Source organism: Pyxicephalus adspersus, chromosome 2, assembly GCF_032062135.1.
Source record: "Pyxicephalus adspersus chromosome 2, UCB_Pads_2.0, whole genome shotgun sequence".
NCBI lineage: Eukaryota > Metazoa > Chordata > Amphibia > Anura > Pyxicephalidae > Pyxicephalus > Pyxicephalus adspersus.
Window position 1 is genome coordinate 24,901,598 of NC_092859.1, and position 14,998 is coordinate 24,916,595.

The 14,998-nt window shown below is 38.3% G+C and overlaps 1 protein-coding gene across 10 annotated transcripts in view; it reads right to left on the minus strand.

The window, feature by feature from the left end:
• The window catches only part of WNK1 (WNK lysine deficient protein kinase 1), a 93,536-nt gene that overhangs the window by 49,084 nt on the left and 29,454 nt on the right, over positions 1-14,998 (minus strand). For all 10 annotated transcript variants that reach the window (XM_072400075.1, XM_072400066.1, XM_072400074.1 and 7 more), the window contains exons 2-4: positions 7,128-7,300; positions 3,531-3,751; positions 1,929-2,086 (exon numbers count right to left, since the gene is read on the minus strand). In XM_072400075.1, coding sequence (XP_072256176.1) covers positions 1,929-2,086; positions 3,531-3,751; positions 7,128-7,300 — 552 coding nt within the window. The remainder of the gene's footprint in view (positions 1-1,928; positions 2,087-3,530; positions 3,752-7,127; positions 7,301-14,998) is intronic.

A 14,998-nucleotide genomic window follows, 5' to 3' on the forward strand; every position in this document is an offset into this window, starting at 1 on the left:
TATATATATATATATAGTGAAAATTTCTTTGTATTGGACTCCAGTTCAAAATTATTTGAATTTCCCGCCAATCCACCCGCCCGCACTGACGTTATGGGGTAAAAACCCGAGAGATCGTCTCTGCATTCGCCGGATGGAGATCAGAAGAGCAGAACATGTCCCCAGGACCTGCGGGGACCAGCAGGACGACGGAGGACAACAATAGAGCAAGGAAAGTGGGTTGTGTTTTTTTTTTTTTTTTTTTTTAGGTGAAAGCTACCCTGAGTGCCACTCGGGATTACCGCTATTTGCAGGTAAAATCCACCCAGAGTCACACTCCGTATTACTGCTAGGGGGGTTAAAGTCCAGTGTTTCCAGTCCATTATTTTTACATCAAATCCCACCAAGGATAACTAATTTAAAGCCCAATTCAAGGTTGAACAAACTACATGTACTGGGGAGCTTTTTTTTTCCTTTTTAACTTTTTTGTCCAAGTACCTGATCTGATCACATGACATTCTGGGCCCTTTTCTTCTGTTCTAACAGTGGGCGATTTGTAATGATGTATGTAATGATGTGTAATGCAGAATGAATTGAAGGATGTCCTCAAATCATATTCCTGTAAACCTAAGCCAGCTGATGTTGAATGGACACTGTCATTCAGCTCAGAAAAATTGTGGCTGAACCAGGTTTTTTACCCTTTTTTTTTTTTTTTTTTTTTTTTTTAGAGTTAGCTTTAATTTGTGATTACTGGCCCTTTAAAGACACAACCATTGAGCAAGGTTTAGATTCCCTACGTTAGCCGTTTCTAGCATATCCATAATGCTTCTACAGTATACAAATGCATTGTCATCTGGCTTTGTATTAAGAGGAAACATGTCAGTACTACCCCGCTTGTACATCTACATTTTATAGAATTCTCTTCACTATCCACAGCCATGAAGTAATCACTATCCACTTCCATTCTGTAAAGGTCAAATATAGAAAAAATTCCATGTCTGACTGAAGTCAACCAATTTCTAGAGAAGTAGAAATAAGTTGCCTGAGCAGCACAGGATAACCGTGAGCTGCTAGTTCTTTTTATCAGCCATTTTATGTCTACAGACGGCCTTAGAACAATACAAGTGACAGAACCTGTGTCAATGGAAACAGCAGCAGTGTGATAACATCTTCCTGGTAACTATAAATGCCCTTGCTGCAAACAGCTACAGGGTAGCCTATAAATAGACAAAAAGAAGCATCATGGAAACTGCTGCCACCTACTGGGAATTAAATAAATTGCGAGATAAATTAACAGCAGACACAAAGGAAAACATTACACTAAGGTTCTTCATACAGTCTGCAACTGCATACAGTAAGCAGCTAAATAGTATGATATTATCACACAAACTCTTTGATGATAATTTAACACCTGTGTGCAAAATGTAACCTCAAGTCTGATATGTTTGAATGCTAGGATCACTTTCATTTTATTTGCACTTATGAATATTTGAACTGAAGGTACTAAGGTGACAGATATGTGGTAGACAGTGCAGTAATAATCACTGATAGTAAACTAAAAAACAGTAACTAAAAAATGAAAAGTCCTACAGAAAACCTGTTACGGAGGCTACAATTAAGATCTTGCCTGGCTGTGGATATAGTTATAGGTTATGAATCAGACCTTTCCGAATCAGTAGTTCAGACATCACTTATCAGTGTGATTTTTATCGTTTCTTCACACTGATGTATAATTTGGAAAAAATGACATTCATGTTATTACCTGTATTGATTGAATCCAAGTAAAAAATACTAGATAATGTAATGTAATTTTATGCAACACACTCTGTAGCAGAATAAGTACACAAGTGAAGGATATTTTAATATTTATTTCTTTCAAGTTTTTCTTACGAACCACCCAGCGGGACCCATCTGTGTCGATGTGGCAGAGACAGCAAAAGAACACTTACACTTGTGACACGACGGTAGATCTGCGCAGCATTTTGGCACTCGGAGTAAGGATATTCAGAAGTGGCCATCTCAAGCATGCACATCCCAAAAGCATACACGTCTACCGATTCATCGTATTTCTCCTCATACATCTCAGGCGCCATGAACTCAGGGGTACCTTAAATTAAAAGAACGGTTCAGAGACTCTAAATTTTCTGATATCGAGCAGGATGCTGGAGGCGCTACTCACCGCGACAATTCGGGGCAGGTGACCTGTGAGACAGAAAGCGGGGGCAAAGAAAAAAAGAGGAGGAGAGCTTCTTAGTCAGACTGTAAAGAAAAAATGATTAACAAGTCTTCCATTGCAAGGCCTCAGACTTACGGGAGGTAGGGATAAATGTGATGTGGAATACATTTAGGCTGAATTAACAATAAACTATCATATGCTCCTTGGGTTAAAGCGAATTTATTATTTTCTTCCATCGCCAAGTAAATGGAGAGATGCAATGAGCCGTCTTGCCCATTACCTGCTACAGCATCTAGAAAACAGCAATACCAAAAGAAAAACAAAAAAAGACTCATTCTATAACTGCACATACCTGGAAGACGATATCACCCGCTGTTGGAAAAGAGAACTAGTTAGTCAGACTAGCTTGATGCACAACTTTCCATTCACCTGGATGGGTTAAAGGATGGGGAAGAAACCTTGCAATGGAAAACTGCCACGAGTCCAGATAGCACATTCATGGAAATTTAAATGGTTTTCTGCAAAAGCCCACTCACCAGATACCTTCTCTTCACATACTTACGGTGTGAACTGCAGTACATACTAATGGCCTACTGCAGCCAAAATGGTGAGCCATGGCCTACAGGCAGAAAAACACTCAGAAATACAGAGAAGTAGTCAGGATGAGCTGTATAACCAAGGGTGCTGCTGCTTTCCATGTCTTAAAGACAGAGGGGGGCTTTTCTAAAAGCTTTGTAAACATATCAAAGCATGGCTTTCACACTACCTGGAAAAGAAAATTAGCAGCTTCCCTCAAACAATGATCAGCTTCCAAGCAGGAGAAACAAACTGAGCAAAGGACAACTGCAGTCACTTGAGAACCATTTTGCAAAGTTTAACAAAAGTAGATAATGTTTTAGGTCACCTTGTTCATTATATCGAAGACTGAACCAAGTAAATCCGCTTTAAGCACAGAACATCTGTGGGAATCTGTTCTTTTGGTAAATTATTTTTTTTCTTAATAAAAACACATACTGTGTAGATTGTTGCATTTAGTTTAACCGTTGCACAAGAGATACGGACCTCCTGGCGCCCTCTGCTGTTGGTGCGTTTGCGTAGACGCAACTCACAGAGCTAAGCGAGATCCAGAGTGGTTATTAGGTAAAGTAGGCGAAAACTGGCTCAATTCCCACTGTGACTTGTAGCTGAAAGGGGTGATTACCAGCCCTGCCTTCCACAAAACAAAGCAGACAGAGTAAACATGAAAATTAAGTAGAGCAGATTATTAACACCATCAGTGATTGTGGTCGTTACAGATAAAACAGGCAATGCTTTTCAAGGTAAACAAAAGACCCCCTTTAAAAAAAAAAAAAAGAAAAGCTTTCCATGGACCTACCTATGACACTCTTGGCAAATGATGCCCTTTTTAGCGTGGCCAGGCCAAGGTCTCCTATCTTCACAGAGCCTGTGGGGCCAGTGATGAAGATATTGTCACACTTTAGGTCTCTGTGGATGATGGGAGGGGTTCGTGTATGGAGGAATTGAAGTCCTTTGAGAATCTGACGGCACCAGCTGCGAAGAACCTTTAGTTTCATCACCTTGAACCTTTTGAGATACCTGAAGTAAAAACACATCCATATATGTTATTTAGACATATCCATAAAGAAAAACAGGAGTGTGTGAGAAAAATCTACAACTGAAAAAATACTAATGCTTTCTTTTTCAGCTTCGCTTTAAATACTACCATATAAAAGAAGCCAACAACAAGTTGAGGGCACAGGGAAGTTTATGTCACCTTCACAACGAACTTCTCCTATTTGCTCCATTTGATCCTTTATAAATGCCACTTAAGAGTTTTGTAATATCGATTTGGTAAATGCACAAAAACCTGTTAACCTGGCCATAAAAAAAAAAAAAAAAAAAAAAAAAGGCCCTACTGTCTTGTGTCCTGTGCCTATTCCTCATTTGATCTTTTATTATTATTATTATTACACAGTATTTATATAGCACCATCATATTACGCAGCGCTGTACATAGTCCATAGTCGTGTCATCAACTGTCCTTCAAAGGAGCTCACAATCTAACATCCCTACTAAAATCATATGTCATTACTGTAGTCTAGGGTCAATTTAGGGGGAAGCCAATTAACCTAACTGCATGTTTTTGGGATGTGGGAAGAAAACCAGAGTACCCAGAGGAAACCCACAAAGATACAGGGAGAACCTGCAAACTCCATGCAGATAGTGTCCTGGCTGGGATCTTCTTGACTGGAGTGTGGCAAATGAAGGGTCATGTATTTTAACAGCCCAGAGAGCTCACAATATCATGTTCTAACAATAGTCATATAAAAAGTTTAGGAAGAGGCCAAGTATTCTAGCAGAGTTTTGGAGATTTTATTTTTTATTTTTAAAGGAGTACCTAACTGATTTTTCAATTGTGAGGCGTTGCTAAGTATTAAAAATTCACATAATGATAGTGCACTGTACTTTGATTCTTTAGAACCTGACACTTTTCTAATCCTGCCAGCAGAGGGAGCCTGTAGCTATCCTGAATGGGAATTCAGCACATGGTGAAGAGATGATGGACGAGCTGACAATGAGCAAGCTTACTGTCCCAAATTCTCAGCATTCTTTCCCTGTGTGCAGACCTCAAATGCACAAAAGAACAGGCTGAAACCCACCCATTTCCTTCCAAACTTCCTGCTGCCCCAGACTGACACCCCTCAGGAAGAAATTGGATCTTGCCTCACAGAACCCTGTGCAGGAATTTAATGTTTCGCGTGTTTTAAACAAAGCAGAGATTTATGAACTTTAAGACAAAGAAGGCAGGGGGCGAAAGTGTAAAAGCAGATTCATGGAATATCATCTGATAATTCCTTGCTGCTCTTTACATGCACAAAGAGTCTGTTTGTGATTTGTAAAGATTATGTTGAGCCAACACAATTACATACAGCACAAGCACAAATCTGTCCCAGATTTCAAGGGAATGATCACACCCACCCCATGCAATGTAACCTGACTTGACAAAGAGTGGAAATTTCCCCAGTGTTTAAATAAAGTTGCTTTCAATTGCATGTCGATACCAAACAAGAATTAGAAAACCTTCTCTTTAAAATGCATTGCTTGAAGGTCTGTATGCATTTCTATACGTTTTAAATTATTACTTATGCACCCCTGAGCCCAGCTAAATCCTAATGAACGTCAGCAGCCAGTACAGAAACATCCCACTTGAAATCGTGAAGGCAGATTTGCCCAGTTAATGTTTGAAGCCTAAAGACAGAGCAGGTAAAATAACTGAAAAACATGAAAATATAATAACACAATCACTTTGCTTGTCTCCGGGCTCCAAAATAACCTAACACAAGAATCATATGACAAAATAAAATGTTATTGTGACTAAACTAAGTATTGGAAAGTTGCTGATTTAAAAAAAAAAAAAAATTCTAAAAAAAAAAGGAATTAAAAATTTTGCTCTCAAACATTTATATATGATGTTTAATTTTCTGTGCTCGAAAGTTAACTGTCACTAAAATACATAAACCTTCTTGTTTCTGTCATTTCTAAAAGTAATTTTTAAATGTCCAGCTTTTATTTTAGTAAAAGAAATTCCTGCTAATTTTACTTTGATGGCCCATACTTATTCCTGTTCTGGTATAGAGGGGTAAGAATACTTACTCCTCATCTCCTATGGCCCTGCCTTGTTCCAGTCACATGGGCTGGATGGGAATGACAACTGGTCATTTAAATATACATTACACACATATGTTTTACTGTTGTCACCATCAGGAAATTGAGCAATGCCATACTATTATTTTGGCGTACAACAAGGTAGAAAGTAACAGCAAATGGGCCACAGAAGATCAGAGACACTGGGATGCAATATACAATTCAACATGCAAGACAACAAAATGTATTTTATTTAAAAGGCTAGGAAAACTGGCTACCCCTTTTGCACTATCTTTGAGGAGCTAGACTGCCCTGCCAGTCAAATCTACATGTATGCTCCTGAAAAGGACACATGCTGAAGAACCAACACCAGGAAAGCAGGGAATTCTGAAATTAATACTGGATAAGTAAAGAAAATGTTGGGACTGAAAGTGAAATAGGATCTTTGCCGTAAAGATTTATTACTAATTTAAACTTAATATTGCCTGTTTCACAAACAGTATAACTGGGGGAAAAAGCTACTTTTATGTGCTCTATTCAGGTTCTTTACCTTCAGGTTGACAGTGATGCTGCTAATTGCGTGACTGCAACTTAAGTGTTGCCAGCTGGAAACAGAAGGTCTGTCACTGGTAGGATCTCTAAGAAAGTTTGGAATTTATAAAAATATGTGCTTAAAGAAAATGGTATAGAGTGAGAAATTAAGTCAGGCCTAGTGTAAAATAGATATGGAAACTTTAATATGAAATGAAATGGAGCTATATTGCTATGCTTGCTATACAGTCACCATAAACTTTTTTATAATTTAGGCATATGTGCTGCCTAACCACATTTGTAATGCATGCACAAGGTTGTGTTGCTTTTTTGATGTTTAAGACCTTAGAATTAAATTTATACATTTCCCCTAAATAGTCAGCTAAACACTGCACAGAAATGTTTGCAAAAATACATGCATTAACGTCACATGCGCTCGGTGCACTGGGTTGCCATTTATCGTTAACAGCACCTCAAACACACTGTAGGAAACAATGGCATGAAGATTGCAAAGCAAATGTAATGCATGTGTATTTAGTAAAATGCATCACAATAATATAGCGAGGAATGAGCCCTTACTGGAACTTTTAAACATTCACTGGTGGTGAATCAACTGCTAACTTTTAAAACACATGTTCCCTGGAAGATTCACCTGAAGTGATTGTTTGGTGAAATAGATTGACTTCTTAATAAATATGGCTGTGGGTGGAATAGGTTGTGCCATGTCAACTAGTGAACGAAAGCAAGATCAAAACTTGAAAATAATTTAAAAGATACAGTTTAAAACTGCCACTTACGTTTTCAGCGTCCCAGAGGTCATTAGCTCTGTCACCAACACTATGCACTTCTTGCCTTTTAAAGTGGACTCCCAAGAATCATAGAAGCGGACAATGTTGGGGTGCTGAAGCCCCTTGAGCATACCAGCTTCCTCCTTGAATCTCTGGCGTTCAGACTTAGACAGTTTGCGGTCCTGTACAGAGAATAAATCATTTATTAATTTCATTGTCTTAACTATGTACCATTTTTATGTGCACAATTAACAAGCCTTCCTCTCAGAGTAAAAAGAGCGCTCCTCATCAGCTGAAGAGAGTGCTCCTTCACAAGCACAGGATGAACTACATCCAACAAAAGAAATGCAGATGAGTAAACTTGATATTTATTTGAATCTTGTCCTGGAACTGACCTTTCTACTCTTGAAACTGAAGAACACTACAGGACCTACTTCATTTTATGTTTTATTGAGTAAAAGTGAAAGGTGTCTTTTACACAAATTCACATGCTTTCAGAGGAACTATAAGCAAGCACCAAAGAAAATGGTTTTACCACAGATCATGTTAATACATCATGACCATTATAATTAGCAGGTTTCACATTGGTCAACATGTAGGTTCTCACGAGCATTTGACACAGAAAAATCTTGACACTGTGCTAAATGTTAGGCTTCCTGCAACATCATCCAGCATGATCAGTTTAGCAGTGGGTCAGTTATGGTTTGGGAAGCCTATCCTTGGAGGGCCACGTGTACTTCCACATGTTAGATAACGGCATTTTAAGGCCAACTGAGTGTAGGCATTTCCAAAAGGACTTACATTGATGCCATTGTTGGGGGTTCCAAATTTACCCCAACATGTAACCCAATAGAGACTATGGGAAATTATGCATGAGTGCATCCAACTTTTCCCAAAATTTGCCACAAACTGTCCAAGAGTTCACGGATGCCCTGATCCACTCCTGACCTGGAAATCCCCCACCACCCTTGAAAGTATACATGTATTTAAATGTAGTCAGTGTGCTCATTGGGGCAAAACCCACATTTTAGAGAAACAAGCAAAGCCATAAAAGAGCTCTATATACACACTTACAGTTTTCAAATATTTGTATACTTTGCAAACACTTCTTCGATAATGTTTCTAGAAGCTGAGCTCAAGTCTTTCCTCACAACCTTTCAAATCCATTACATGTTATGCCGGCTACACTGGGTTGAGACAAAAATAGAAGCTATTATGAATTCTAATTTAAAATTACCAAGCTGCTAGTCATCATAAACACTGAAGAAGCACTTTCATAAAGAGGAGAACTAGGGAGCTTTGTACGTGCAAGACAGGGCCTGCAGAACCTTTTGAATCTATTTGAAGATTTTTTTAAATATTTTTTTTTTCCCCAAGCAAAATATTTCAACAAAACTTTGATAAAGGCCTAATTCATACAAAAAAAAAAAAATACCGCTTCCTAGCATTTGCACATACACAATAGAACAAAACTAGAATGATTCTGCATGGGCATTTTAAATGTGCAGGGACCACAACGCAAACATTAGTAGTCTGCAACCTTTGCTATATCCATGCACAAAGCCATTTACTTATTTATGCCGACATACGCTCCATTCTAGTAATTCTTCCAGGAATGCTTCCAGGAAGACCAACACACTAAATGTTATATCGTGTGCGCACGCACCAACGGTGACCAATAAGTATAACAAATATTTTGGAAGGAAAATCTAAAATTTTATTAAATCCAAATGAAATTCTATATAGTACAGTGAGGGGTCTGAAAGGACAAAAATGTGCCTGAAGAAAATTAGCCTGCCGCACCTCAAAGCTTTATTTGAAATAAAGCAGTCCTTTAAATCCTCATACTTATCGCACCTCCCTGCAGAAAACTGAAGGATTCAAGAAAGACACACATAGAATCATTTCCTAGACAAAACACTGCAGGCAGATATGCCTATGTTTGCAAAATATTGTAGTAGAAAATGTAACTGGAATAATTAGTAATGTTTCCTAAAGAGAACAAAGATGGAGGGGGGGAAGGTGGGACCATGAGGTTAGCAAATTTGATTGAAAGCCGTTAACACATGTAAAAAGTATTTATAATTTAAAGCAGAACTCAAGCCAAAACATTTGGATTGTTTAAAGCCTTTTTACTGCTTACCAATGATATGTAAAATAGTTAAATGTCCATAGTCGAGGAACCATGGGCTTTAAAGAATAAGGGAATGTGTCCCTACTTCAAAAAGTTGTCACTACCTATAATTTTATTTGCGAACTGGTCACCTAGGTACTAGTCTGCATGCATTAGCTATAAACCTGTGGTCTTTAAGCTGCCAAAGAACTAAGAAGCCAGCAAGCAACTGTTGGGACTTCCCCCAGCAACTGGAGGGTCACAGGACGCTCACAGCTGAATATGCGTCTGTCCACGTACTGGACACGAGGCTTGGGTTTACAGACAATTAGATAGACATGTTATATGGCACAGCAGCTATTCCTGACTAAAACTATCAGCCTGATCCAAGCAGCTCTGTCATTACTATAATTTGATATCCAACCACCTAACCAGTAATGGATGTTACAGGGTAGCCCATTCCTTCCTGTTACTGTAAACAATAGCACTTTGGTCCCAACAGAGGCAGCCACAGCTGAGCACACCACAAATACGTGGCTCACAAATGTACAAACAGCAGAGCAGAACAACTGCTCACAGAGAAATAGTGCCATTCACATAAGGACACAGTTAACACACAAATTACCTAAACACCCCACATCTACTCCACTATAATTATGATTTTAAAAAAGCATTTCAGCTCATTTTTAATTTTAGGTAGAGAAGGAAATGGTTGCAACCGCTATAAAGATTTTGTTTTACTGTCTGCATCTCATCTAGGAGGAAACATTTTCTTTTTGATCTAGAGATAGGAAACAGGAAGACATCTTTTGTCAAAAAATAAAGGCGATATTCAGATTTCCATTAAATTCCCCACTCTAAGAGCATTGTATTTATAGAAGAGGGAACAGGTTATGTTGCCTAATGTTAAGGACTTCCCAAGTAGTAAATAGAAATAGTTACTCAGATTAAATTATCAATCAGAAGCAGCTTAGTAGAGAAACTGATCATCAAGTTTTAAAGTAGCACATGCAGCCCATTAACCTTCATTGCGGTTATGTGCTGATTTAACAAAGTGGCAATCCCCATAAGTCCTTATGAGATACAACTTTAGATGTGAACCAATTCTATTACTAACATGGCCATGGCAGTGAATCCGTGCATGGGAGTTGATTCATTCCCGGAAGGTCCAAGGAGTGTACTCCACATATCCCAGCAGCCTAGTTGTCTAACTTATAAAGCTTTAAGTAAAAGGTGACTTCCAAAGTTATAGCAACATTTATTAAGTATCAGTGTAGCCTGTAGAGATGATAATAATAGGTAGCTCCAGAGATTTGGGCAGATGTTATATCAAAAATGTACAGCTAAAAGCACAACTAATGAGCTAGAGATGCCATGATTCATCATAGGGGGGCAGTTTATGTTTTACAAAGTATTAAACACAGAGTAGATGACCGATACATATATAAGGCCAGGTCTATATGCTTCTAATCAAAGTGTGGGGGCTCCACTGCTTTATTTGTACTTACCCTTTATTCTATAACTTTTGATTTATTGACCATTTCCTTCATATCTTTGATGGCTTCTAAAGTAGGTAACTATAGCAAGTTCATACTACACAAAAAAATGATAAAACTAAAGCCCCATACAGATTTAAAATAAAATTAACTGCAAATAAAAGATTAAGGAATGTTTGAGCCAATCACACAATTTCATACAAAAGCAACAAATGTGATTGTTTTCAGGGATCAGCAATGGTTAAGATTGCATTTGGGACCGATGCCTTTATTCTTTTAATCCCTATGATATCCTATAAATTGTTCACATATTAACATTGTTGGAATTAAAAGGTCACCCCCCTCCAACCAAACCTAATTTACATCAATGTTACTGTTGGCCTGGTGGGCAAACTTTCCGTTTATTTATGGATGTTCATGGTGTTCCAAGTCTGAAGTCACTTCCTCCTTCCTCTGCTGGAGCATGTGTAGTCTGCTAAACAATCATTCATAGAAGAAAATTCTTTACACAAACCAGAGCATTACAGATAATCAAGAGAATAATCTTGGATTATTATTCCAAGTGTCCAATGACTTCAAAAGATTATCCGACGATGTATTAGACATTGCTCTTTTTAAACATTTATCTACTGCATGTACAGGACTTTAGAAAGATCTACATTTCTGAGTGCTAGACAAAGGAAGCCTATAATACTCTATCATAATTGTGACCTTTTAGCAATGTGTAGCTTTGTCCCAGCAACACAGTCTGCCTTGGCTCATCTAACAGGCCAGCCGACTGAAACCAAAGCATGCCACTGTGTATAGAACATCTGGATGCCAGACACAGCGAGTTACAAGACTCCAGCAATATATATCAATGTACTTACATGCAGAGAATTTAATGAATGCAATTGTTTACATATCTGAGCAATTACAGCACAACCTATTATTTTAGAGACATTTATTGCTCAATTGTAGTTTTGGTTAAAGTCCTTTAATTGCTGTCCAAATGTGTGCCTGGCATATGCAGCATAAAAAGACTTATTACTTCCCTAGGAGAGCAGTGGACCTTCCACAGTAGTTTGACATGCCGCGCCTTAGAACTATGTTACAACTGCAGACCAGCGATCAGCAAAGATCTCACACTCCACTAATAAGATCTCAACTCCAACAAAACTATTATCTTTAGCTGTACTAAAATGCGAAGAGCAGTCTTCTCTGCAGTGGAAGCCTTAACACCAAATGAACCCTTCATACTTTTTTCTTTTAGATTCTCAATGAACAAATATGTTTTCACCCTTATATCTTATTACAAAAGTGCTGTATACTCCCTGAGAAAATTAAATGAAAGGCAACCACCCCATGTATATATTCATTTCTTTGATAAGGCAATAAGTAAAGCAAAATAAATGTAAGGAGATAGAAGATATGCATATACTTCATATTTTAAAATGGACAACATACATTTGGTAACCCTAGAAAAGATCATAAACAATCGGAATAAAGTTGTTTTAAAGTTCTACTCAACTGAAAATACATATGCTTTTTCAAGAAAGCCCCAAGGCTTTACTACAGATGTCATTTGAACTGTCCTAAATACTTATACAAAACATGTATGGGAGAAGCATGTCCTAGCTGACAGGTACTTTATTGCAGAAGAGACAGGCGATGTCCATTCTGCAATTAAATAAACTTGCGTGCTTGTTCAGAATGTTTTTTCCCCCACCTCTCCTGGCTTTGCTGTGGACACTGCCATTTCTACCAAGTAATCTTGCATGCCCACAGGACAACTGGCGTCATGTATGGCAAGCTGGACATGCACATTAAACAAAACACTGCAGTTCTATATTGTAGAAGGGACTTTTTACATTTATTTCAACTTAAAAGTTTTTCCAAAGTAAAACATGATGCTATATGCTCATCTAGTACCACCGGTAACTGTTCCAAATCTCCAATGCACTAGAGTAAACAGCCCCGGCAGATTAGCTGACAGTAATGTATAGGACAAGCCAGCATAAAAGCACAAAACACTCTGCTTAATAATGGATGCAAATTCCTGGACAATGCAATGCCATGGTAACCCCATCACTTGATTTTGCAGTTTCTACGCTTGGAGGCAAGCAGACAATCGCCTGTTTACAGGAGCACAGAACACACAAATCGCAAGCTGTGGGCCGGACAGACTAAACCAGGAACATTCTGGGTCACAATCACAAAAAATAAACATTCAAAACAAGCATAGACCCTTGACAAGGGACAAATAGGGATGTTTACCCCTCCCTAAACACTTTTAGCACAAACCAAGCAAGTTTACATGATGTTTAGGTTCTCAGGTGTCATGCAAGCAAAATAGGTATTCTCAATTCCACTTTAATACATGTTTAAGGTTTAAAACAGGCAGCTAAAGGATCTACTTAAGCTGTAGTGTCGCCAAAAGATTTTCAATTCTGTTGAGCCAGTCTTATTTTGGTAACTTTGCCAGGCAGCCACTGCCAAGCTGATAAACTTGCTTTTTAGTAAATTACTTTTAAAGCTGTGTTTTAATAAGAATTAATCTTTAAACTTGAGATTATATATTTATCAAGGACAAAATTGGCCAAGTATTTCAAACCAAAAAAACTATCTCAACTTAGGGCAAATGCAGGAGTTTCAAATTTAGAAGTGGGCGACAGTCTACTGCATTGATAGTGTCCCAGCCTAAAGAGAAAAGGAGGCTCAAGGTTACCAAGCGGAGGTAACCAGAGGTCATCACAGGCTGGGAAAGAATCAACCATGAACTGGGAGTGAGCATGCCGATTTGTCTGTGTGGGTTGCAATGTTCTCATCCCACAAGAATCCAGCAGCTTAGGAAACAAAATTGTGCCGAAGAGTGAGATTACTAAAGATGCCAACAAAGGAGCCAGTGAGAGTATAGGAGGTAATCAAGGGTGAAATTTGGCTGCATATAAATAGAATTTACCCAAAACAGCCCAATATTAAACTCATCATTCATGAATATATACATAGTAATTTTTTCACTATTATATATTATTATATTATTATTAAACAGGATTTATATAGCGCCAACATATTACGCAGCGCTGTACATTAAATAGGGATTGCAAATGACAGACTAATACAGACAGTGATACAGGAGGAGATATATACATGCATACATACATACACTTTGCCCTTTGATTTTTTTTTTTATAAATTGAAACCTTAAAATACAGCCATTGAAAGTGAAACAAACTTCAAAAATAAAAATTGCAATCATGCAGGATATTTATTACAGAAGGGACAAATAATGTCATCAAGCATTGTCACCTGGTCTTGGCCTGGGTTCAGGATTGCTGGCCATTCTAAGTTACTAGGGCAGTTTGACATAACTTTCAGCTGTACATGCCGAGCCCTCCAGGTATGCCAGGATTGTTCACTGAACTACACATGTTCAGCTCAGTAGGGGTTATAGAAAAGATAACAATTTATATATTGCAGGAGCGTTGGGCTATGTGCCATTTGCAATAAAACAACCTGTCTGCCAGTCCTGCAATCTAAAAAAATGCCTAAATTATTTTATGTTGGAATCCCTATGAAGTGGTTCCGTCCCATACAGCTATTACAACTGCTCATTAATAGTGTGTCAAACATGTTATTGTAAGGCCCATCAAGGCTGTAAGGCTAGCTACAGATCCATTAATAATCATATCTGCCAGCAGAAAAAGGAAAGTAGGTTCCTTTTCTGACAATTCAGATGTGTGTTAAGAATGCTAAGTAGCCATTATGTATTAAAAGCAAAAGTAAAGCTACATACACACTTCCAATTATTATCGTTGGAAAACGAACGACGAACGTTCATGCACGATATATACGAACGATCGTATAGCACCGATCCTGCACATAGAGATAACGACACGATCGTTCGTAGATATTGTACACACAATAGATACGATCGTTTGAGCGATAGAGGAACTATGTGCACGACAGGAAAGTGAACGGACGTTCGTTCATCACGCATGCTCTGAACATGGACGATCAACGAACGACCGTACACACGAACGATGTTCAACGATCGTCGTCCAATCCGATCCGTCGGTCCGGTCGTTCGTTTTCAGCGACTTTCCTCGTTCGTCGGCGTCGTTGGTTACTTTTTTACGAACGATTTTTTGCCCAATCGATCGTTCGATTGGAACGATAAAAATTGGAAGTGTGTACGCACCTTAAGATATATAAGGCAACCTATATTGTGCAGAAAAAACATCCACCTTGCAGAGGATCAATTTAATGTTTTGTACAACTTCCCTTAGTAG